Genomic DNA, 22,608 nt, shown 5'->3' with positions numbered 1-22,608 from the left:
ACCTTAAATTTCCTCACCAGTTATATTACAGCTAAAATGTTCCAAATCTTACTGAACAAGAAACAAAAGTTGAAAAAGACAAGAATTGTGTGGATAAGACTGGAGAGACACCTCCATGGACAGGAACCTGCTCTTCCAGAGGCCTTGAGTTTGAGTCCCAGCACTTACATGGCAGCTTACAACCATCTGGAACTCCATTTCCACAGGGTTTAATTCCCTCTTCTGATGTCTAGGGGCACCCACATGGGCAAACCACCCATACATAAAAATGAGTTGTATAGAAATGGACAACTAATTGCTAAAAGGGAAAATAATGTTTGTCCATCCTTAGTTCATGTAGTAATAATTCATAGAACATAAGCTGGGTTGTATCAGAATACAATGTTTTATTAATATTCTAAGTAGATGCTTACATTTAATCATTCTTTATGCTTCACAGGTATTCAGCGTTTTTAGAAACTTTTTTCATGTCAGATGCCATTAAACACCTTAGGGTTTATGAAGACCTGTACAACATGGGTCTTTTTCAGGGTTTCAGGTTGGTGGAGATGTCACACATACATACCTCCCTGTACTGTAACACAGAAATCAATAAATATCACAAAAGAACCAAATACCATTGGACTTGAGAGACAAAACTCACTGCTAGGAAATGGGAGAACGCTGTCCCACGAGAGCTGAATTTGACTTGTCAGGAGTAAATAGGATTTCCATAGCTTGTGGTGAGGACTAACGATCTAAGGAATGTAATACAAATGTATCGGAAAGGGCAGACTAAATTGTAAAAACAAACAGTTCAGTTTGGTGAATAATAAGGCAACAAAAGAGAGCAGGTTCTGGATTGGTTGTGTATAAAGTTGTTGTATCCTTTTGTTTTTAAATGTTAAAGTTTTACAAAGATAAGTTTGGGGCCGGGGTAGGTGGGTGGGTGAGCCAGGGTTACTGAGGATGAAGAGAATGTAGAGAACTGGAAAATTTAAAATGAAGAAAATGTGTGAGCTGTGGATCAGGTGGCTGTATTCATAAAGACCCCAGCTCCTCCGTAACTGCACTGCAAACCCAAGCCGAGCAGTCACCCACTGTAGAACGACAGGCTCCTCTTCACAGTGGCCTGCACTCCCTTATCCTCAACCTCTGACACACACAAAACACAAGTTGGCAGGTGTCCAAGCTGAGAGACCAGAGAGACCTTGATTTGAAACTGCTGGAGCTGCCTCACAAGTGCAGGTGTGAGGGAGGGAGGAGTTTCCTGGGTTTTACTGAACAATAGGTGAGTGACTTCCCCCCTCTGTTGAAGGGGACTAAAACCTTGAGCTGTGCATAGCTATTTTTGTAGCATGAACTTTAATCAAACAAAGTGAGTTGTAGAATGAAGGAAGTTCTTTGTAAAGTTGTATTGAAAAATAAACATCCAGACTTAGCTGTTAACCCCTACCCTGACTAAAAATAAGTTGAATCTAGTTACAACAGCGACGATACTAAAACTTGCTCTCATAATTTCTAGACCCTTATCAAACTTTCACTGTGGAAAAATAAAATCAACATGTTCTAGAAACTACAATTCAATTTTGACACAATGTTAGAGTTCAAGTCTCAGAAAACAGCAAAGGGACAAGTCTTCATGGCAGTGACTCCCGATAGACTTAATAACTAGGAGATTAGTGTGCACAGTCAGGTCCTTTATGCAGAAGAGCGCATTCTCTACACAGCGACTTGTGCTTAGCTGTATACAGTAGTTAAGGATGTATAATAGGTGTTTGGCACAGACTTTGTTAGGTGTCTACACTGCTTAAAATGAACCTTTAGGCTTCAGTGTCTTAAAAGGAAGCTTTTCTTCTATTAGTGAAGGTAAGGCACTACGTAATTGTCCTCTCGCAATGTGGATTTGTGTTATTTAAATTGACGCAGTTGGTCTTGTGATGCTATGTGGGCCTGAAGAGACATCCTTGAGAGTTGTACGTCTGCTTGGCACTGCAGGACAGCCTCCTCCTACCAAAGCAAATCTCTTAGTCACGGCACAGGCAACATTTACCCTGATTTCTTGTACACCACAGTGTTTCTTTGTCATTTGCTACCAGGAGAGAGGAGCTTGGATCTGTGGGCAAATCCTATACCGCTGACACACTTGTACTGTACGTTGTGACAGAGATGAGTGGTTGTAACAAGAACCCTGTGGGCTGAATTATGTACTGTGGTGTTCTTTGTAGATTGCTGGCTCAGTTAAGTGTGGATCTGACCTTGAGGGCCGAGCCACTTTACAGAAGTCAGCCCTTTGGGAAGGTGTCTACTGATTAGGAAAGATTCAAGGCCACAAAGTTAAAGGGGAGCAGTATGGCAGTAGGCATCACCCCGGTGACCAGATCACTACCAGGTACTCACTGGCCACTCACCCCGTTTGCTTTTGATGAGAATCCTGAGACTTTGCTTTGCCCTTTGGGTAGAAAGCCAACGTGACCATGTTCAAAGCCGGTAAAGGAAGTAAGTGACCTTTCGTGCATATTTACCCAGAGCTAGACATCCTCAGTTGCATTTTTTTTATTTTAAATAGGGGTAAACCAGCCCCCAGCAGGACCGGTTTTCTGTTGAGCCCTGGGAATCTAATCTGACACTAGCTGGTTGGTGGCCTCTGTGGATAACCAGTTCAGAAGACATTAGACCCCTGTCTCATTTCAGCCACGGTTTCTCCTGTGCCTTGACTGGATCAAGAGTCAAAGTGAGCTTGTTCATCCACCTCTTACTCATGGGGCAAATGTTTCTCTCCCCTGTGCTCCTGTTCATCCTAAGCAGGCTGGGAACCCTGTATCTTCACCAGGGAGGAGCTAGCCCAGTTCAGAATTGCTTTTAGAGACAGATAAAAGGTCACCACTTAAGCACAGAAAGGATCTGGAGCTGTGTAGGTTCTAGTAGTGCATTCTGATGTCCAGGTCACTGAGCCCCTCCAAGAGTCTCAGGAATTGGCGGCAGCAGCTCCCTTCATGTTGCTTTTGGTTCTGAGAAGTGAAAGAAAATATAAAGTGCAAACCCTTAGACGGAAGGCCCAGCCCTGGGATTCCCCTACGGGATACAGAGACACAGGGCAAAGGAACCCGGATTATTTAGAGGTAAGAAGAGGATTCTGGTAGGAATTTTGCGAACAGGGTTTCCATTCGTTAGAGTATTTCCTGAACATGTAAGCCATTCTCACCAGAGCACATACAGTATATTCCTGCCTCTTGGGTTAGCTTTACAGTCAGTATGATCTAGTCAACTCCAAAATTAACATTCATTTGCATTTCAAAACCTCAGACATTTCACTTTAGGTCAGACATAAGATCCCAAATTGTATTTTAGTGATGGCAAGAACACTTTGCTTAAAATATTTCTTGTGAGTTAGAGGTCATAACAGTTATGATGAGTTCCCACTCTCGTTTCTTCGTCCGTCTCTTTGCAAATGTAAGACAAAGCAGAGGTTTACAATAGTTTAATAACTTGTGTGACAACTGTGGTTTTGGTGCATCTCAGAAGTGGAATTCTTTTAAATTATAAAGGATTTTGTGTGCTTGAAATCCTAGAAAAGAAAGGAAAAAAAATAAGTGTAAATTTAACATGCTTCCTTGTGTTTAAATACATTGATATTAAATCTGATGAATATCGAACCGAGATTCTTCAGGTTACAGTCAGTATGTATGTACCAGTCTAATCTTACAGACAGTAAATGCTAAAAACCAAGAAACTTGAACTTTGCTGAGAATACAGAACTGGGACTGGCATTAGAGACAGGGGAAGTTGGCTTGTTAGGAGTTAATGCACCGCTGCTGTTCATTGCGGGCTCAGGCAGCACAGCAGTGGCTGGGAAACCCTACCAAAAGCAGAGCTGAACTAGAGATGTGTGTGCAACTGAGGGGCGCAACTGAGAGAAAAAACATTCACAGACAATGTCCCTTTTACTGCTTGACAGAATTATTCCAGTCTTTAAGGCTTTCTCTGTAAATTGTAGAAAATAAGATGTGATATTTGTCCCCTAATTTAAAAAGAGTGTGCTCAGCATAGTCAGCTACTAAATAGGGTGAGTTCGGTCACATCATAAAGTAGGCAATTTTTAAAATAACTTACGGGGCAGGAGGTTAAAGAGCAGTAAGAGGGTGTGAAATACTACTGTCTGTAGGAATCACTTAAATGTGTAAAGTACGGACACCTGAGGTCTGCTCTAAGATGTCTGAGAATCCCATGCCTAAAGAACTAAGGGATTCTGGGAGTCCTTCCTTGGGAAAGGGTTTAAACCTCAGAGAATGTTGGATGTTCTACCTCTATTAAAGTACCAAAAACTAGTCCAATAGTCCAAATGATGTGTCCTGAGTTATCCTAACTAGATGATAACTTCCTTTTAAGGGGTTTGAAATGCTCTTTTTCTGCAGTAGCAGATGATATTGTATATCCCTAGCCATCCATAACCAAAGGCAAGTTCTATAACATAACATGCTGGTAACCATCTACTGGTCAGGCTAGTCTCCACCTTTGCCGGTGTTAGCCTGTGAGAACGTGTCCCTCAGTTTCCTCATCTAGCAAGAATGGCTGAGAATAGTGCCAGACTCAGTAGCATTAGGGATGTAGGTTTAGAGCCTAACGCCCTCAACAGAAATCATACAATAAAAATGACATCCAGTAATTGCTCTGCAAACATCAAACATCTTCATCGTCCCAACCCAAATGGAAAGGAGCCTAACATTTACCTGGGTCTTTTAATGTACCAGAAGTCTAAAGTGTATTAAAGATGAGGTCACAATATTCACATATTTGCTTCACTTCCCTGCTACAGTCCCCAAATATCCTGTTCAATAAACATGCTTTAGTAGTACTCACATTTTCGCTCATTGTAGTGGCTTTAGATGCAGGACTGCCCTTCCTATTTGTAGAACAGAGAGACAGTATTTACAACGTTATCACTTCCAGTCTTGTACCCATCCTCATTCAGCAGGACTAAGTTGGCCAGCAGGAAGAAAAACCAGCAGCCCAAACTGGATTCCTGACATTTATAGACAGTATCCAGGGAAGCCTTGCAACAAAGTATAGGTTTGTGTCAAGCCCTGAGCAACAGAATGTAGACTAAGGCTAACAGATTAATTTTGTGTTTTTTTTGAATACACAAACAAGAGACTTATTTTCAACCTAATATATTAACATTAAATGTTTTAAAAGTTTCAGTTGTTATCATCTGAAATTTGATTTGTCCATGGAAAGTATTATGTGTTGAACAGGTTTCTAGTGCATTTGAAAACTATGGATATTACAAATGGACAAAAGTATACAGCAATAAATTGCTCCTTCCTGGATTGTAAAGACTCCTGCCTGGTTTGACAGAGGCTCAAACTAAGAAAGTATAAATCTCCCTCACCGTTTATTTAAGAACAGGTGTCACTCTGCTCAAAACCCTCGAGCGCTTCGAATCTTAATAAAAACTTGAAGTGCTCACAGTTGCCTGGGGCTGGGGTGGGATTGGGGAGTAGCTACCCGTCCAGGCGCTCTGCTCTGAGTAGCCTTGCCTCTTTACTAATCCTGACATCTTAGACTTTATCCTGTACTTGCACTAGGATATCATGAGATCCAGACACCAAGGTTGAGGCGGGCATCTGAGATAAGGAAGTCAGTGAGAGCAGGAGTCTTCAAAGGGGGGGGAAGGAAGAGGAGTGTGAAAAGGGGATCTGTTGTGCCCATGTGGAAAGGGAACTCAGTCACAGATCCAGTGCAACAAAACTGGGGCTTTGATGACCTTATCCATGTCTCGTGCATGACAGCAACATTTTTATAATCAATTACGGGGTTAGAAAGATGTCTCGGGGGGTTGGGGATTTAGCTCAGTGGTAGAGCGCTTGCCTAGGAAGCGAAAGGCCCTGGGTTCGGTCCCCAGCTCCGAAAAAAAGAACCAAAAAGAAAAAAGAAAGAAAGAAAGAAAGATGTCTCAGTTAGATAGAGCACTTGGTCTTGCAGAGAACCAGAGTTCAGCTGCCAGAGCCCATGTAGTGGCTCACAACTGTCTGTAATCCTAACTCCTGGAGGTTTGACACCATCTTCTAGTCTCCATGGATACTGTGTGCACTTGATGCACAAACATACATCCAAACCAAAACACTCAGACGTTTAAATATCTCCTCCAAACTCCAGATTCATATGTAAACTATAATGATTATTTCTTCTCGAGCGTCTAATAGGCTTATCAAATACTGAAAGTTCAAGTGCTCCGCGTGACTCTGCACCTCCTCTCCAAGACCTTGCTACCAAAGCCGTATCCGCATCTTCCACATTCAGTAAACAATGTACGTCCTTGTAACCCTGAAGCCACCTTCACTCTTTTCCGACCAGCCTGAATCTAGATCAGCGAGTTGCTGGAAATAAACCCGCCAAGCACTCTGACACACCACGTTAGCATTTCATGTGTGCCATGTCTCTTGGCTCCCTTAATAGTATTTTCTAGTTGGTCTAACTGCTTTCACCTTTAACCCCTTAAAAGTTTATTCTTAACAGAGAAACCAAGGTGAGCGCTAAAGAATTAAAAGTTTAAAGCTGCTCTTCCTGGACTTCCTGAGTTACTCAGAACCAGAGTCAAATGCTCTAAATCCTCAAAACTGCATGGCAACATCTCCATATATAGTCTGGCCCCCAGTACTTGTGTGTGTTCCCCACTTCTCTTTCCCATACAGCTCTAGGCACGATGCTCATCTTCCAATCTTCTGATATACCAGGCATCCTGACCTTGAGCTGGTCCTCTCTTCTCTCCCTTATACAAGAGCACCATTGTGGATATCTGCTTGGCTGGCTTCCTCCCTCGGTCTTTACCAAACATGGCCTATGTCCTCTTTTGACCCTGTATTTAAAGTGATGGTCTCCACTCCTGCTCTTTGTATTCTCCGCTTTCTTCCTTGTTCTGACCTCTGCTGTGCTTGTCATACTCTGAAGTGCAGCACAGTATATGGGTTTAGTCATTTTCTGCTCACTTAGTGGAGTAGAAGCTCCACCATGATGCTAATTTTGATACTGATTTCCAACACAGATTTCGTGGACGTTTGCCCCACCTTTTAATACAGTGGCAGCACCTAGAGCAGTGTTGGGCACGAAACTGACTGTATTTTAGTTAAGTATGAAAGTTACTAAGTGAAAGCTTATTTGAAAACTTTTAGTTTAATTATCCACAGAAATGTGTTTTTAAAGTTGTACTATGGAAATGTCTACACAGTTGGAGACCACACGTCTCCTCTTGTCACTTACAAGTAGGCTCAAAGACAGAGGGAGTGTATTTTTCTTGATGAAGCTGATTAACTGCTCACAGGATTATTCTATACAAATAAGTTACTTTTTGCCATTAAACAGATGGTTAAAAACTAAAAGACAGGAAGACAAAGTGAGTATTAAGAAAGGATACTTACTGGAAGGAAGTTTCTTCTGCAAAAGAACAGGTATATGTCATTAATGCAGGAATGCGTATGCAGATCTATCTACAATGACTGGGTTCATTTTCTTTGGAGGCTAACCTGTAACATTTGTACCTTCTAATTGCAAGTTTTCCTATAAAAGGTCATGCGTACAGCAAATGTTTGGGTTTTAGGACTGGGGAATAAAATCAAGGATACTTTGGAGTTAGTAATATAACCAAGAAGAAAACAAGCTTTCAAAAATGTTATTAAACTTTAAAGTAATAAAATCTCATCAACTTATTAATGAAAAGAATAGGATTCTTTTGGTGTAGGGTCACATTTCTTTGACTGTCTCAAGATAGTGTTACTACTGTTAGTTACAAATTTGCCTTTCTAAAAACTGAGCTCAAAGGCCCTAGAAAGCCAGGTATGGAGCTGAGCCTCATGGTGTAAACTTGGAATCCCATATACTTGGGAAGCTAAGGCAGGGTGATCGTAAGTTCAGAGCCAACCTGGGAAATTTAGTGAGACCCTGTCTTAAAATAAAAAGTAAAAAGAAGGCTGGCCTCCCATTCAAGTACTAACCAGGCCCTACTCTGCTTAGCTTCTGAGATCACATGAGATCCAACACATTCAGGGTGGTATGACTGATTGATAAACAAACGAAGAGGTTGGCCATGTTGTTTAGTAGCAGAGCTGTAGTCTACCATGTACAATGTCCTTGGTCCATTCCTCTGTACCAGAAGGCCCGAACCCTCTTCCCCAAAGAGTGAAGAAAAACAAATGTAAACTGGACTTGGCCAGAGGTTAGAGTTTGCTAATGCTGATCCCAAATGTAAGTTCACAAATACGGTTCCCTTGGACAGGTCTTCTGCCATATGGAAAGGGAGGTAGTAATCTAAGCTAATGAACTCCTACTATCTGTGTCAACTCTTTCAGTGTTTTCAGAAATATCTTTACTGATCCCTCATTTGAAAATCATTAGGCATTTTTCCTAAGTAGGTAAAAATGACAAGAGTTTTGCATGATAATTTCATTTATACGTTCATGTTGACCAGCAGGGGGACACAGCTAGAGTCCATTAATTGAATAGGATAGGCTAGGCCGGACTGGACTCTCGTTCACACGTTCACATTCTCTTTTTCTTTCTTGATATGGGTGTTAATTTGTAGACCACATTAGCCTTGAACTTACAGTCCTAGTGCCTCTGCCTCTGTGTGCGCTATGATTACACTTCTAAGCTCCATGCCCAACAGCTACACAGAAGGAGTGTCCCTTGAATCAGTGTTCAGGGAAACATTTTTGATGTATAAGATTTATTTATAAATGCTATTGGAAGCTCCTTTTGATTGCATTTCAATATGAATCATTTTCAACCTAAATTCTAGAACTATTAAATGATGGCTCTAAATTATGTTGACATAATTTATTATTTCATTTAAAAATTCAATTTCATACCCTTTTGTTAGTACAGGAGGCTCTTGAGTTTTCATAAACACTTGGAGTGAAGGCATAGATTAAGAGAATAAAATGTTTAAATCTCAAAAATTTACATCAAGCCAATTGCACAATTGAATGTAGTTTAAAGTTACAAAAGTTCTAACTCAGAAGAACTAAAAGCCTTCTCTGGAAGCATCTCTAATCCAGCAGGGTCTGTCTGTGTGTGCTCATCATTGTAATTTTTTGAACAGGATCATTTCATGACCCTGCGCTACCCTCCAGTACTGGGATTACAGGCTATACCAATGACCCAACTAGGGTTCTAGATGTGGCTGGCGGTTTTCTTTGTATTAAATTAGATATTCAATATGACACAGTTCTATATTGAAACATTTCACTGATGGTTTATTTTAATGAAATAATTTATAAAATTAGAAGTCAATGCCTATCATAAGAGACATAATTTCTAACATAAACTGTAAGGATCTCATAGCATATGTTAATATACTATAGACACTTGTCTACACTGAACGTGTTTGTGCTGTCACACTCCAAGGATGATTCTTACACATTCCATAGAGTTCCCAGAATTTGACAAAAAGGAAGCATTATTTGGTTGCCAAGGTGTATCACAACCCATATGCATGTTATTGGGAACACTTTCTGTACCACAGTAGCAGTACAAATATTCTCCAGAGTTGATAGAACTTCATAGGAGAAACAATAACGTTAAAAGAAATCTCTCTATTCAGAAGGAATCATGTGTCTGAGAAGATGAATTTAACTTACTTGAAAAGTAGCCCTTTCTCTGAGCATAGCATATACTAAGGCCACACGCAGAAATGACGAAGGCCACAACAACCACAGCTGCTATGATGCCACTTATGTTGAGAACATCTGCAATGTGACATAAAACATGTGTGAATTCTTGTTAAGTAGATGGACAGATGCTATCCTTAACTCCAGCAGTCATTAAAAACTCCCTTAATAATGACCGTATGCTTCTGAAACCTTCTTAACTAGTTAATTTCAATTCATAGCTCAAATTGATTGGAAATATTCAGAGAACCAAGCTTTTACAAAATCTTAAATGTTAGGACAAGCAAGATGAAACAGTGGGTAAAGGTGCTTGCCTTCTCTCCTGGATACCTGAGTTCCAGCCCTGAAGCCCCCCTTTGACATCTGCTCGTGCCTTTAGTTTGATCCCTACTGTTGCAAGTGGGAGGGGGTGTGCTCCAAAACTCATATTTCCTAGGAAAGACTAGTGCTCTCACTCTCTTGATTCCAAAAGTCATTCTGTGAAGTACAATATATTGTAGCTGCATTTTGAGCAGTCTAGATCCATAACTATTCCGTGTGTCTTTCTGGAAAACCTAGCCTGCAGTTAGGATAAGCTCAGCGTTTCCGGGCTCTGACACAACCATCATCGATGACTTGCTGGACCGTGACCCAGGTGGCTAATGCTTACATAATGCTCACAGCACACAGGCACTGCTGCGTCACTGTAGTGTAACCCCAGGAAGAGAGACACTGCAGCACCCAGCAAGCCGGTTGGCAGCAGTTTACATGGGCCCCTAGCAGTACATACTATAGCACACTTAGCAGCGATTTGGAAGACAGATTGCTTAGAAGAGCTTACTTTAGAACACATATTTGATGAATTAAAAACATCTGTATATATAGGCCAAACTCTCTTACCTTGTAAGATTAGAAGACAGATATATATATATATATATATTTTTAAACATTTCTTCCACCATGTCCATCCCCTTGCTCCTTTAACCATCAAACACTCCACACTGTTCACACACAAATTCGTCTCAGTCCCCATGCTTACCTACTTGCATCCGTTTCCCGGGACACCTGCGATGCCCAACAGAGTTGCGGGCTTCACAGTAATACTCTCCACTGTCCATCTTGGAGATCATGTTGAATTGCTATTTGTACAAGAAAAAAACGGACCCTTACTTAGGCTGTCAATCTGCAGGCTCCTAAAACAAATACTGTCCTTTGAAGTTTATCACCAAGTGAGTCTGTCCTTTTGTAATGACCCCGAAATATATTTTTTTTTCTTGTGAATTGAGGTATCTACCAGAATCTGCCAGGACTTTGAGAGGTAAATAGATAGGCCTGTTTAATTTGGCAGAGAAAGACAGGCATATCTGAGGAAGTCTTTCTCCCTCTTCCTTCTTTTCTCCTGGTACCTTCAACGGTGCGCCAGTATGTCGCCCAGACTGGTCTCAAACCGTCCATGCTCACTCTTCTGTCCTCACCACCACAGGCATGGGGCCCCTCAGTCTCTCTAATTTCTGGGAAGTGCCATGCATAAAGGAAGGCCTCTGTCATGGTCTAGTGTACTTTCTTAGTCACAGTAAGCTCACTGCAGGAGCAAACCACAAGCACTTTCTCCCAAGAGTCAGAGCGATGGCCAGGAAGTAGCTCGGGGCCCACAAAACCACAACTGATGTTTTTAGGATTGTAAATTATAGCAATTCCAGAGTACTTGAAAATCCTGAAAAGAAAAGTTCAACCCTCCTAGGCCATGGGGACACCTTCTTTAATCCCATCACGCAGGACGCCAAGGCAGGTGGATCTCAGTGAGTTTGAGAACAGCCCGGGCTACACAGTGAAATCCTGTCTCAAAACAAAAAGACAAAAAAAACCAACAACACAAGTTCAGCCCTCACTACTTCTCCCTGCCATATAATGAGAGGTAAGAATTTGGTATAAAAGACTATCATTTGGACCAGGAGAGTTTCTGGAGGGAAAGAAGAAGGGGAGGGGGCTGAGGGAAGGAGGAAGAGCTCGCTCCAGTTTAAGCATGAGGTGTCTTTACCACATACCCCAAGGGCTGACTCCCTGAGGAGAGAGCATCCCAGTATTTCAGACTTGCCTCAGGGCTTTTATCACCCACTCAGAAAAAAATAAATCTGAGAGTAAATATAGCAGCATGTGACGGCAGGTTTAGTGCCCAATTTCACAGTGTAAAACGGCTCGGACCTGCTGACTGCTCCTGAAGACTGGAAATGCTAGCACATGACCTTATTTCGAGGGCAGCACCCTCTGCTCCTCTTGCTCAGCTACAGAAGCAATGTGCTTTCCTGAGCATCGGAAGATCTGGCTTTTAAATGATACTGCACTAGGAGGAAGAGTAAATACAAACGATCTACCTCCGCTTCCAAATCCCTAGCACTCGTTAGCATTACCTTACCTAGAGGAGGCTTCTTTTTCATAATAATACTTGTGGTAGTGATTTTGCATTGCTGGAAACAAAATATTTAAAACCCAGTGTGATATTATCTTGATTGGAAGCAAAAGATTTCAAACAAAGTGATCTGATTTTTCTTCTCCCTCTCCTACCTCTACTGTGAAAAATCACAGATGAAAATGAGTAAAAACAGTCGTTAAGATTGAACGGCTTACTAATGAAGCTACCTCAGTTATCTCTTGGAAAGGAAACACTCGGACAATCTGGACTAAGTTTACAGATTAGGTAACAGAGACCACAGGGAAGAATCTGGATCCATGGGAAGGTTTAGTGACTCAGACACCCTAACGTGGTTTTCCTATGGCCACTGTTTCCACATGGTGAACACGGAGGTTCAGGTATGTCCAACCGAGTTCTTTTGTGCATTTCCTCTGTGTTTAAAACTGAGCTTGAGGTTGGTGATTTTCCAGGCCATAGAGCTAGGTGGCTGTAGAGTACTGCTTGATGCATCATGGGAAAGCTTTGGCCTGCCCTGAGCTACTGCTCACACCTGTGCTGAGCTCCATGGTTTCCTACCTCATCCTCCCACTTCCCGCAGTTGTCTGTCCCATCATTTCTTTTTTTTCTTTTCCAGAGCTGAGGACTGAACCCAGGGCCTTGCGCTTGCTAGGCAAGCGCTATACCACTGAGCTAAATCCCCAACCCCTGTCCCATCATTTCTTAGCACGTGTCCATCCTCTTTCCTGCTACCACCTCCCCTCTCTACTTAGGAGGCAATGAGCTTGATCTCCTGTTATGTTTAATGTAAAGTTCTGATAACCCTCTTATCGCAATGACAGACAGAAGTTTAACACCTGAAACAACCTTACCAGAGTTCCAGATTTTGTATTCATTGTGTACGAGCTGTTCCTGTGTGCGCCGCCCTTTGGATTGCCCAGCAAACTTGTGCCATCTTTAAACCATATGTACTCAGGGGCTGGATTTCCTTCTTTTTCTTGACACCGTAGCTCCACAACACTCCCACTCATAACGGAAGTAGGTACTTCACATGAAGGGACAGCGGGGGCCACTGGACAGTGGAAGCCAAATAGCGTAGATTATTCATTAGCTGAACATGGGAGTCAATTGTCTGTATTGAGTGGACAACTGAGACACAGATGGGCCACTATTCACTGGATGTGTCCTTTCTTGAGCACAGAATACACTATATTTTTTACCCTTCTTGATTCCAGGTAGCTTATATACATGAGTTTGGCCAAAGGGATATAAGTTAAGGTGATATAACAGTTTTTGTATCTGACCTATTAACATTTCATCTATGCTTCATCTCCTCACCTTACCTTCATCTGCACCAAGTAGTTATCAGTGTACTTGAACTTCAAAAGCCATGGATTGAGGATGGTGGTTGTGTCTTTTCCTTCCCTAAAGTTGGATGTTACCATTTAAATATGAAATATCCTCCACGGGTTGCTTCATGTGTTGGAACACTGGTCCTCAGCTGGTGGTGGTATTGGGGAGGTTGTAGGACACTTGTGAGGAAGTGTGTCCCTGAAGACTTGCCTGGAGGTTTATAGCCTAGGGTTGCTTCTGGCCCCTCTCTGCATCTGGTCTGCCAAGATGTGAGCAAGCGGCCTCACGTTCTCACTTCCACAGAGGAGCTGGGCCCATCTCCATGGCTTCCCTACCATGCTGGACTTACAGCCACTCAAATCATGAGCCTTCCTTAAGTTGTTCCTTGTCATGTAGGTTGTCACAGAAATGAGAAAAGCGACTAATAAAACTTAGCACCAAGAAGTGGAACCAGGCTGGAGAGATGGCTCAGTGGTTAAGAGCACTGACTGCTCTTCCAGAGGTCCTGAGTTCAAATCCCAGCAACCACATGGTGGCTCACAACCATCCATAATGAGATATACTGCCTTCTTCTGGTGTGTCTGAAGACAGCTACAGGGTATTTATATATAATAAATAAATAAATCTTTCAAAAAAAAAAAAAAGAAGTGGAACCACTGCTGGGAGTCCCTGACCTCATGGCTCATAAGTCTTAGGAACTGATTTGCAGGACTGTGATGGAGTTTGAAGCTATAAACTAAAGAAGTGCTACACTGCTATGAAGAGAGCTTAATGGGGCATTCTGGTGGGAGTGAGGAAGTGTGGCAATGGGAGGGTGAACAGTAAAGATTGTGCTTTTTCAAGGCTGGGGGTGGGGGGTCAAGGACTCGGTTTGAATCAGAAATTAGGTGAGAGGCATTAATATGAAATATCGACAGAGAGTCTGGCTTCTTTTGGCCAGTGTCCTAAAGACTGGGGAGAGCCTGAATTTTAAAAGAAGTGGGCTAAGTTGTTTGGCAGAGGAAATGGCAAGACAGTCTAGCATTAAAACTGTGCTTGGTAGCCATGGTAACTCCACTGAGTCTTGTCAGATTTACAAGGAAAAGGTAGAAAGACGTGAAAGCGAAGGTTAGCAAGAAGAGGTACACAGAGAAGTTTAAACTGCAGGCAGGGAAACCAAAGGGAGTTCAGACAAAGCAGTTGTAATTGTTAAACACACTGGCAACCTGGAAGAAGATAAGGGAAAATCCAGAAAACCCACTTATCAAGAAGGGCTCCATGCTGTGACAATTCAAATCCATGTAGAAAGAGCATTCCCGAAAACATAGCCTCATAGGTGGTGTCATTTTGTAAATAGGCATTAAGGGAAGAGTTTTTCCTGAGAACAGTAGCACAGGCACACAGAGGCCACTGTCTGTCTGTCTGTCTGTCTTTCTATCCATCTATATAGATATAGATATAGATAGACATAGAGATAGAAATAGAAATAGAAATAGAGATAGAGGTAACTTTGATCTATGATCCAAGAAGGTCAGGACACATCTTGAGCAGGATACAGTTCTTGGCATTAGGCATTATGTCTATGCTGCTGCTATTTTTGTTTTCCATTTGTTTATTTATTTTTGTTTGGTTGGTTCTTTTTAGACATTCTGGATGCCAGCATCCCAGAGAGCTGCTGCAATATCTGTGTAGCATGTCAGATTCTGGGCATGGAGCTGCTGTGTGTGAGCAGTGTGTGACACTAAAGGCAAAGCCCAAGTTTTAGTAAAACCCTGGAATATTAGAATTGTAAAAGGCTCTGGACCTTCACTGAAAAAACATTCAGGCACCAAATTGAGCTATCCTAAAAGAGAAGCCACATGTGCCTCAGGAAACTGAACAATGGGGTCACCCAAAGTCGTTGAGCCTAGAAGATCCCACCAAGAGCTCCAGGTAGTAGACATGGAGCTGAGGAGTTTGGTACTTTTCCTTCTGTCTTGGCCTTTCTTTGGCCTAGACTTTCCTTACTATGCCCCATTATTCTTTTAGAATAGGAATGTTTATTCTGAATACTGCATTTTTTAATGTTTATTTTATAGGGGTTGATAGTTAAGCAATTGCCTTGGACAATTTAAAACTTCAGACTTTAGAACAGTATTTGGACCCCGAGACTAGTGATTTTTTTGAAGTTAGACTTACTGCATTTCCCCTTATTAAATATTCATGAGTGTTTAGGACTCAGGGGCAGAACAATAAGATCTGAATATGAAGTGACTCGTGGACTCATGTGTCTGAACACTTGATCTCCAGCTGTTGACACTTTTGAAGAGGTTGTGGAAACTTTAAGAAATGGGGTCTTTTATTTTATCATATTGTATTATAAAGTACTTTTTAAATAAAGGAAAAAGGTAGGGTCTCATTGGAGAAAGCAGGTCTTAGGGCTTGAACTAAAATAGAATTTAGTAGGTGTGGTAGTTTGAGTAGGAATGGCCTTCACAGACTCATGTTTGAATGCTTGGCCCATAGAAAGTGGCATTATTAAGAGTTGTGGCCTTTTTGGAGTAGGTGTTGCCTTATTGGAGGAGGTGTGTCACTGTGAGGGTAGGCTTTAAGGTCTCCTATGCTTAAGCTGCACCCAGTATGACACACAATCTCCTTCTGCTCCCTGTGGATTAAGATGTAGAACTCTTGGATCCTTCTCCAGCACCATGTCTTCCTGGATGCTGTCATGTTTCCCAGCATGATGATAATGGACTGAACCTCTGAACCTGTAAGCCAGCCCCAATTAAATGCTTTCCTTACAAAGAGTTGGATGACCATGACATCTCTTCACAGCAATAAAACTCGAAGACAGTAGGTAACTATTAATAATCTCCTGGAAAACTCAGGACAGACAATGGTAGGCAGAATTCTGACAGTCCCACAATATCCCCATCTTCAGTAAATATACATGGACTCTCAGTAATTAAAACATAAAAGTACTGTGAAGAAATCTGGAAGATGTAATTAAGATTTCAAATCCAATCTCTGTAGTATAGAAATGTGGATATGGCCACACAACATGGTGGTTTTAATGTGTATGAATGTTTTGCCTGTATGAATGTATGTATGTATGCACACATGTATGTATGTATGTATGTATGTATGTATGTATGTATGTATGTATGTATCTATGTATCTATGTATCTATGTATGTATGTTTCCCAAATACATGCAATGCTTATGGAGGCCAGAAGAGGGTAGCAGATCTTCAGGACCTGAAGTGACAGAAGTTTGTGAACCACCATGTGTAGATGCTGGGAAATGAACTTGGGTCGAATCGGGTCATCTGTAGGAGCATCAAGTGCTCTTAACCACTGCTGGCCTGGTTAAATGCAGGGTTCATGCTGGCTAGCTAATTACTGAAGGGTGCACCTAGTAATTCAAAGTACAGAAAGGATCCAGCAAGCCTCTGTTGTGCTGAAGACAAAAGGGTGAGGTGACAGGGACCTTATGCAGTACCATTTAGGCTACTGAAAAGCAAACAAACAAAAGCCACAATGCTTCCCCAGGGCTGGAGGATGAGGATGGGACAGCTGCCAGGCATCGCGTGTGTACAGGAGCCTTACCCAGGACTTCCAGCATGACTGTATCTTCCTGCAGGTTCTGGCCTTGCTCAGTCGGGGCGCTGACTTCGCAGCGATACTCTCCAGCATCATGTCTTGTGACATTCTTGATTCGTATATTGAAATCTATCATCTCCGCACGGTCTTTAAAGTCGCCTTTTGGGGGAAAAGAAGAGAATAACATTAGAAATAATCAAGCAACTTTCTATGTAGTTTCTTCCTCGGATCACTTTGTTCAAAATTAAAGCACTTATTTTCCTGGGTGAAAACTTAATTTTAAACTTTACATGTGCATATTTACATTTTGTAGGACATTTTAAAACATCTTTCTCTCCCCCTCCCCCTCCTTCTTTTCCCTCCCCCCTCTCCCCCCACCCCCTCTCTCTCAGACAGGGTCTCACAATACAGCCCTGGCTGGCCTGGAGTTCTCAAATTAGACCAAGTTGCTCTTGAGCTCAGAGATCATCTACCTCTGCCTCCTGAGTGCTGGGATTAAAGATGTGTACCACCATACCTGGCGCTGTGTTTGGTTTAAAAAATTCAACCAGTTGTCTGCCTTGCCACCTTTCTAGTGTCTATTTCTGCTTGCTTTCAAAAAAATGAAGAGCTTGATTTAACTGGTCAGAATAATATAATCTTCAAATGATACCAGAGAATACAAGGATCTTTTAAAAAAACATTATATTGATTTGATTTTAATACTAACAAGCACTGAAAAATAAAGTTGGCTCTGTGGGCTGGCAAGATGGCTCAGTGGGTAAAGGTGCTTGCTACCAAGTCTTATAATCTGAGGTTCATCCCTGATTCCACAAGGTGGAAGGAGAACCAACTCCTGCTAGTTACCCTGGCACACTTCCCCCAAAACACATAAAAAAATTAAAATGCATGTTATATGCAGGTGCCTGAACTGACAGCTGTAGAAAATTAAAGTGAAAATCCCTGGACTATTAGCCATTGGAAACATATAGTCCTATCTGAATGGAATAGAATCAGATGACATAATGTTATTTGATTTTTGATAGAGTTTCACCACGAAGCTTTGAGTGTCCTAGGATTCATTATGTAGACGAGCTTGGCCTTGAGCTCTGGCTTCCTCTACCTGCAGAGTGACTGGCAATAAAGACTGTGACCTTCAGAGGACATGATGGTTTGAATGAGACGTGTCCATCGTGAGCTCATGACTTGGAACACTCAGCCCTGGGTTTTGGAGGTTATCAACCATAGGAGGTGGGGCCTTGCTAGAGGAAATATGGCACTGGACATGAGCCTTGAGGGATTATAACTCCACCCCACTTCCTTTTGTACATCTCTACTTTCTGTGTAGATAAAAATGTGATCAGCAAGCTTTCTGCTCCAGCTGCTGTGCCTTCCCAGCTATGATGGACTCTACCCCCCTGCAACTGTGAGCCAAAATAAATGCTTTCTCCTTCAAGTTGCTTTTGCCATGGTATTTTATCACGGAAACAGGAAAGTCACCAAAACACAAACTAATGCCATAGTTCATACACCATTATCACAGTTTAATTAATAATAAATTATATAACCAGCAAGAAGAGTGGAGAGTGGAAGATATGTACAAAAAAGTGAAAGGTACTTGCTAACAGTTATTTTAGCGAATGGTCTAACTCTCCAAGCTCCACTGTAACTAGTAGTCCCCAGTCCTAACTCTCTAGGCTTCTCAGTGGTAGGCTTGATTTCTAGAGAGAAATGGGAAAACAGGAAAACTGCTAAGCAGGAACCCTACATCCAATCTCATCCTTGTTGCTTGTTTGCTTTGCTTTTTTTTTTCTTTTTGAGCCAGGGTCTCTCTTTATAGTCCTGGCTGTCCTGCTATGTAGACTAAGCTGGCCTTAAACTCACAGAGAGCATCTTCCTGCCTTGGTCACTAGAGTGCTGAGATTAAAGGCATGTGCCAGCACGCCTGGCCCAATCTCAGATCAGCCTTTTTCTTTTCCCCTTTCACTCCACAGTTTAATTTGCTAGCCCAGCAAAAGTGATTGTATTTTGTGTTAAACAATGTTAAGCAAAAGTTCGAGGACACGGAGGAATTCATCTTCTTTCGGTCTGTCTAGTGTTCATAGCTCTCGCATTTTAGTCTTAGACACTACTCTCATCTCACACTTACAGAAACACGTTTTCAGTAATCAGTTTTCCCTGTCCCCATTTCTGAGTTAAAGGAGATGGGCGTCCTTGGTGTCTTCTCACTCTGCCCTCATCCAGTCTGCACTTTCTTACCTTGGAGAGCCTGTTGATAGTAGACCAGGGAGACACCCTGTCCTAGCTTCTTCCACTCTAGTCTGGAGGAAGTGGTCTTCTTTGGGGTTTTACAAGCTAAAATAGCCTCTAGGAACAATAGGAAAAAATATATTTTTTTAATTGTTTCTGTGAGTTCGCGTGTTATTTCTCTAAAAAAAACCCAAAACATTAAAACATCTTTAAATTACCTTTGTTTTTCATTCCCATCCATTCACTCATTTCCACCCAGACATACAAACAGATATAATCATGCCAGTAGGTGCCATGTGCATTTAACCCAAAGATGAGTTGAGAGCACGACGGCAGAACCCTGCTTTCTCTAGTCGTGGAATCTGAGTTTTCGCCCTTGAAATGGGATGGCAGCTCACGAAGTTGTGAGTCCTCAGAAGTAGCAACATATGTAAAACACACATGTCTTTGCGCTTTACAAACAGCCGCATAACCAATCATTTACTTGTTATTCTACACCTCAGCATCTAAGGAGTCCGCAGTTTGCTGGAAGATGCAGGTAAGCTAAGATCATTCTAGGCAAAAATTGATGGGCTTCAAGAGTGGTCTCTAAGCTGGGCAGTGGTGGCACACCCCTCTGATCCCAGCATATGGAAGATAGAGGGAGGTAAATCTCTGTGAGTTTGGGGCCAGCCTGGTCTAGAGAGCTAGTTCCAGGACAGCCAGGGCTACACAGAGAACTCCTGTCTTGAATAAAACCAAAATAAATAAATAAAATTTAAAAAAGTGTCTGGAGAGAGTACTTTGCTTTTTTACCTATCTAAGAAGACACTTATTTCATTCCAGGCTATGCTGGGAAAATGCACAGAAGCTCCTCACAGGCTACATTCCCACTCGGCTCCCTTGTGACTCACTCTATGACTTCTTAATGTACAGCTATATTTTATATTGTAGGCTCCTACTGCAAATAACTGCATATAACTTTTTCTCAACCAGATAAACTATTAAAAGTTTTATTATGGTGAGTTTGTGACATTTGCATCTTTTAAGAATCCCTGGAACCTCTGAGGGAATCACCCTTTTTGACTGTCCAAACAAGATGACTAGGGGAAAGGAGACCAACACTGGTTCTCAATGCTACTCCAAGCTGCCAAGCAGATATTCTAGCTATAAATAGTTTAAAAGCATGTTACAACCAGGCTCTTTGGAGTGCCAACTTCATATTTCTGAGTATTTTTTAAACCCTAAGGCATAGGGGTGAACCTAAAACAAAACAAAACAAACAAACAAACAAAAAACCTCATAGGATCTTTCACTGAAAGAAAAATTAGGTTAAAATTGTCTCCCTATATCTAATTTTGATATCTAAGAACATTTAATGATTTTCTATATATATCCTTTGTTATTCGTCTTAATTTTCAATTGCACTGCTATTAACAGAAATAAAATGAAAAGTAGTAGGAAACTGGCTGGGGAAAAGAAAGGCAAGAAAAAAAAAAAAAAACAGAACCAGGAGCTGTTCTGAGGATGCGTAAAGCTTAAAGCTTCCACACCACACAGAGTGATCATTTTCAGAGGTGTTTACAACTATGCTACAAAGACAAATGTGTGCTAAGGAACCTGTCTGAGGAAACAGTTCTGTTCTGTTGATTAAGGAGAAAGGGTGGTAACTTCCGGAGGCCTGAGTTTCAGATAGGTTTCCTTCCTGTATTTTGTTGAGTCTTCCAACAATTACAAACACACCCACCCTCATTTTCACTATTTCTCCCTGGCTTACTCCTATATCTTAAGAGATAATTTTACAATTATTTTGTATATTTAACTAAACATGCAGACAAATACATCCCTTTGGTGAGTTTCCCATGACTTTCCCCTCACTGTTCTGAGGAAATTCTTTTAGAAAACAGGACCAACTTTTTTCTCCCTACCTACTGATTGGACTTTAGTCTTCTTCTCACTGAGCACATATAATGTGAAGAAATGACCTATCCAGCTGTCCAAAATATGTTCAGTAATATTGTGTGACCAACATGGTTCTTGAGCTGTAATCAGTGAGCAGAGAAAGAATCCTTTGCCATTTGGGATCTGACAATCCAGCAGAGAAAGTCAGGCCAACAAACACTAAGTCTGCCAGAAGAATGAGGGAGACAGAAGCAGCATCGGGGGAGATGGGACAAGAGCACAGTGTAAAATCAAAGATGGCCTCTTTCAGGAGGTAAAGCTTTAGAAGACAAGGAATGCAGTTCCAACAGTCTTTGAGAAAGTGCCCTGCATAAGGGAAGAGGCAAGACCAAGGGCCCTAAGGCATCAGCACCTTGACATGGAATATTAATATAGACAGTGAAAGCATTAGAATCGTGGAGCTAACATCTCAGGATGAAGAACCCAGATGCTAACTTTCCTTTTGTCTTTGACAGAATTCAAAACTCACAGCTGGCATAATTTTCCATATCTAGCTTCTGGGCTGTGGATATGGTAGCTCAAAGCTATCAAGTCAGACCTTTGTCACACAAAAGGCCTAAGATGATATGACCCTCATACTTATATCAGTGAAACGATAAAATAATGATTCCTGTCACAATTATATATGTATATACACATGACTACACAAACATATATATTGCTTGATGCACATTGTATCTTGTGTACTGTATGTGCTCTATGAAGGTTCATTATTGTTTTCATCCATAGGAAAATTAGTTCTAACTGTAAGCTCGCCTTGACATGATAGAAGTGAATACACAACACAACACAAGTCTTATATTTATATTGCCCAAATCTGAACTAAAATTTCACCTCTCTTTTGGATAGTAGAACAAACAGTTTTGATATAAACCATATTTTTTCACACAAGACACATTAATGCACAAAAAGGTACAACCATTTCCTACTAAGGTGAATTATGTTGTCAAAACATCTGTTTAATCTTCACTGGAAAAAATTATTATTGTTTAAGAAATTAGATGCTGTAAAAGATATTGAACTCTGACGAATAGCTTTCAGGTCCAGATGCTGCAGAGCTGCTCATGGTGGGCAAGCCTGGCAGTGCTGCCCTGATTTCCAGCTTAATCTGCTCTTGGCAGCACCATAGGAAGAGAGGCAGACCAGCGGTCTGGAGGAGCAGGGATTAATTCACAATTTTATGACATCAGAGAATCATGCGATGTGGGGGGATTGTGAATGAAATATGTTGCACATTTACAAATCACAAAATGTCACAGACTTTAGAGTTACTTCAAAAAAATACCCCTAAACAAAAATGTGTAAGAAACTAGAAATAGAGTTTTGCTTAACAGAGAGCCAAATTAAAATGAGCAAGTCACAGATAGAAGAGAATGAAAGCATGCTGAAGTAAAAGAGTAGAAACGAAGGAAGAATACAGTAAATATTTACTCTGGAGTCAGATGAGTCTCTCTCTGTCTCTCTGTCTCTCTCCCTCCTTCCCTCTCCTCCCCTC

At 41.5% G+C, this 22,608-nt stretch overlaps 1 protein-coding gene across 3 annotated transcripts in view; it reads right to left on the bottom strand.

Annotated features, from left to right (window-relative positions):
* Positions 1-366: 366 nt before the first annotated feature.
* Jam2 (junctional adhesion molecule 2) overlaps positions 367-22,608 on the bottom strand; it is a 49,018-nt gene continuing 26,776 nt past the window's right edge. Inside the window, exons 3-10 of one of the 3 annotated variants that reach the window (XR_015632857.1) lie at positions 19,182-19,289; positions 16,950-17,102; positions 12,903-13,102; positions 10,663-10,762; positions 9,615-9,722; positions 7,398-7,502; positions 4,840-4,882; positions 367-3,547 (exon numbers count right to left, since the gene is read on the bottom strand). Coding sequence is in view for 2 of the 3 variants with exons in the window: in NM_001034004.1 (NP_001029176.1) it covers positions 3,515-3,547; positions 4,840-4,882; positions 7,398-7,413; positions 9,615-9,722; positions 10,663-10,762; positions 12,903-13,102; positions 16,950-17,102; positions 19,182-19,289 (761 nt within the window). In the remaining variant the exon portion in view is untranslated. 3 annotated transcript variants of the gene reach the window in all.

Source organism: Rattus norvegicus, chromosome 11 (assembly GCF_021556685.1).
Source record: "Rattus norvegicus strain SHRSP/BbbUtx chromosome 11, alternate assembly SHRSP_T2T, whole genome shotgun sequence".
In the NCBI taxonomy this organism is placed as follows: domain Eukaryota; kingdom Metazoa; phylum Chordata; class Mammalia; order Rodentia; family Muridae; genus Rattus; species Rattus norvegicus.
Note: the sequence above shows the minus strand (reverse complement) of the source record. Positions and strands in the feature narration are given on the sequence as shown.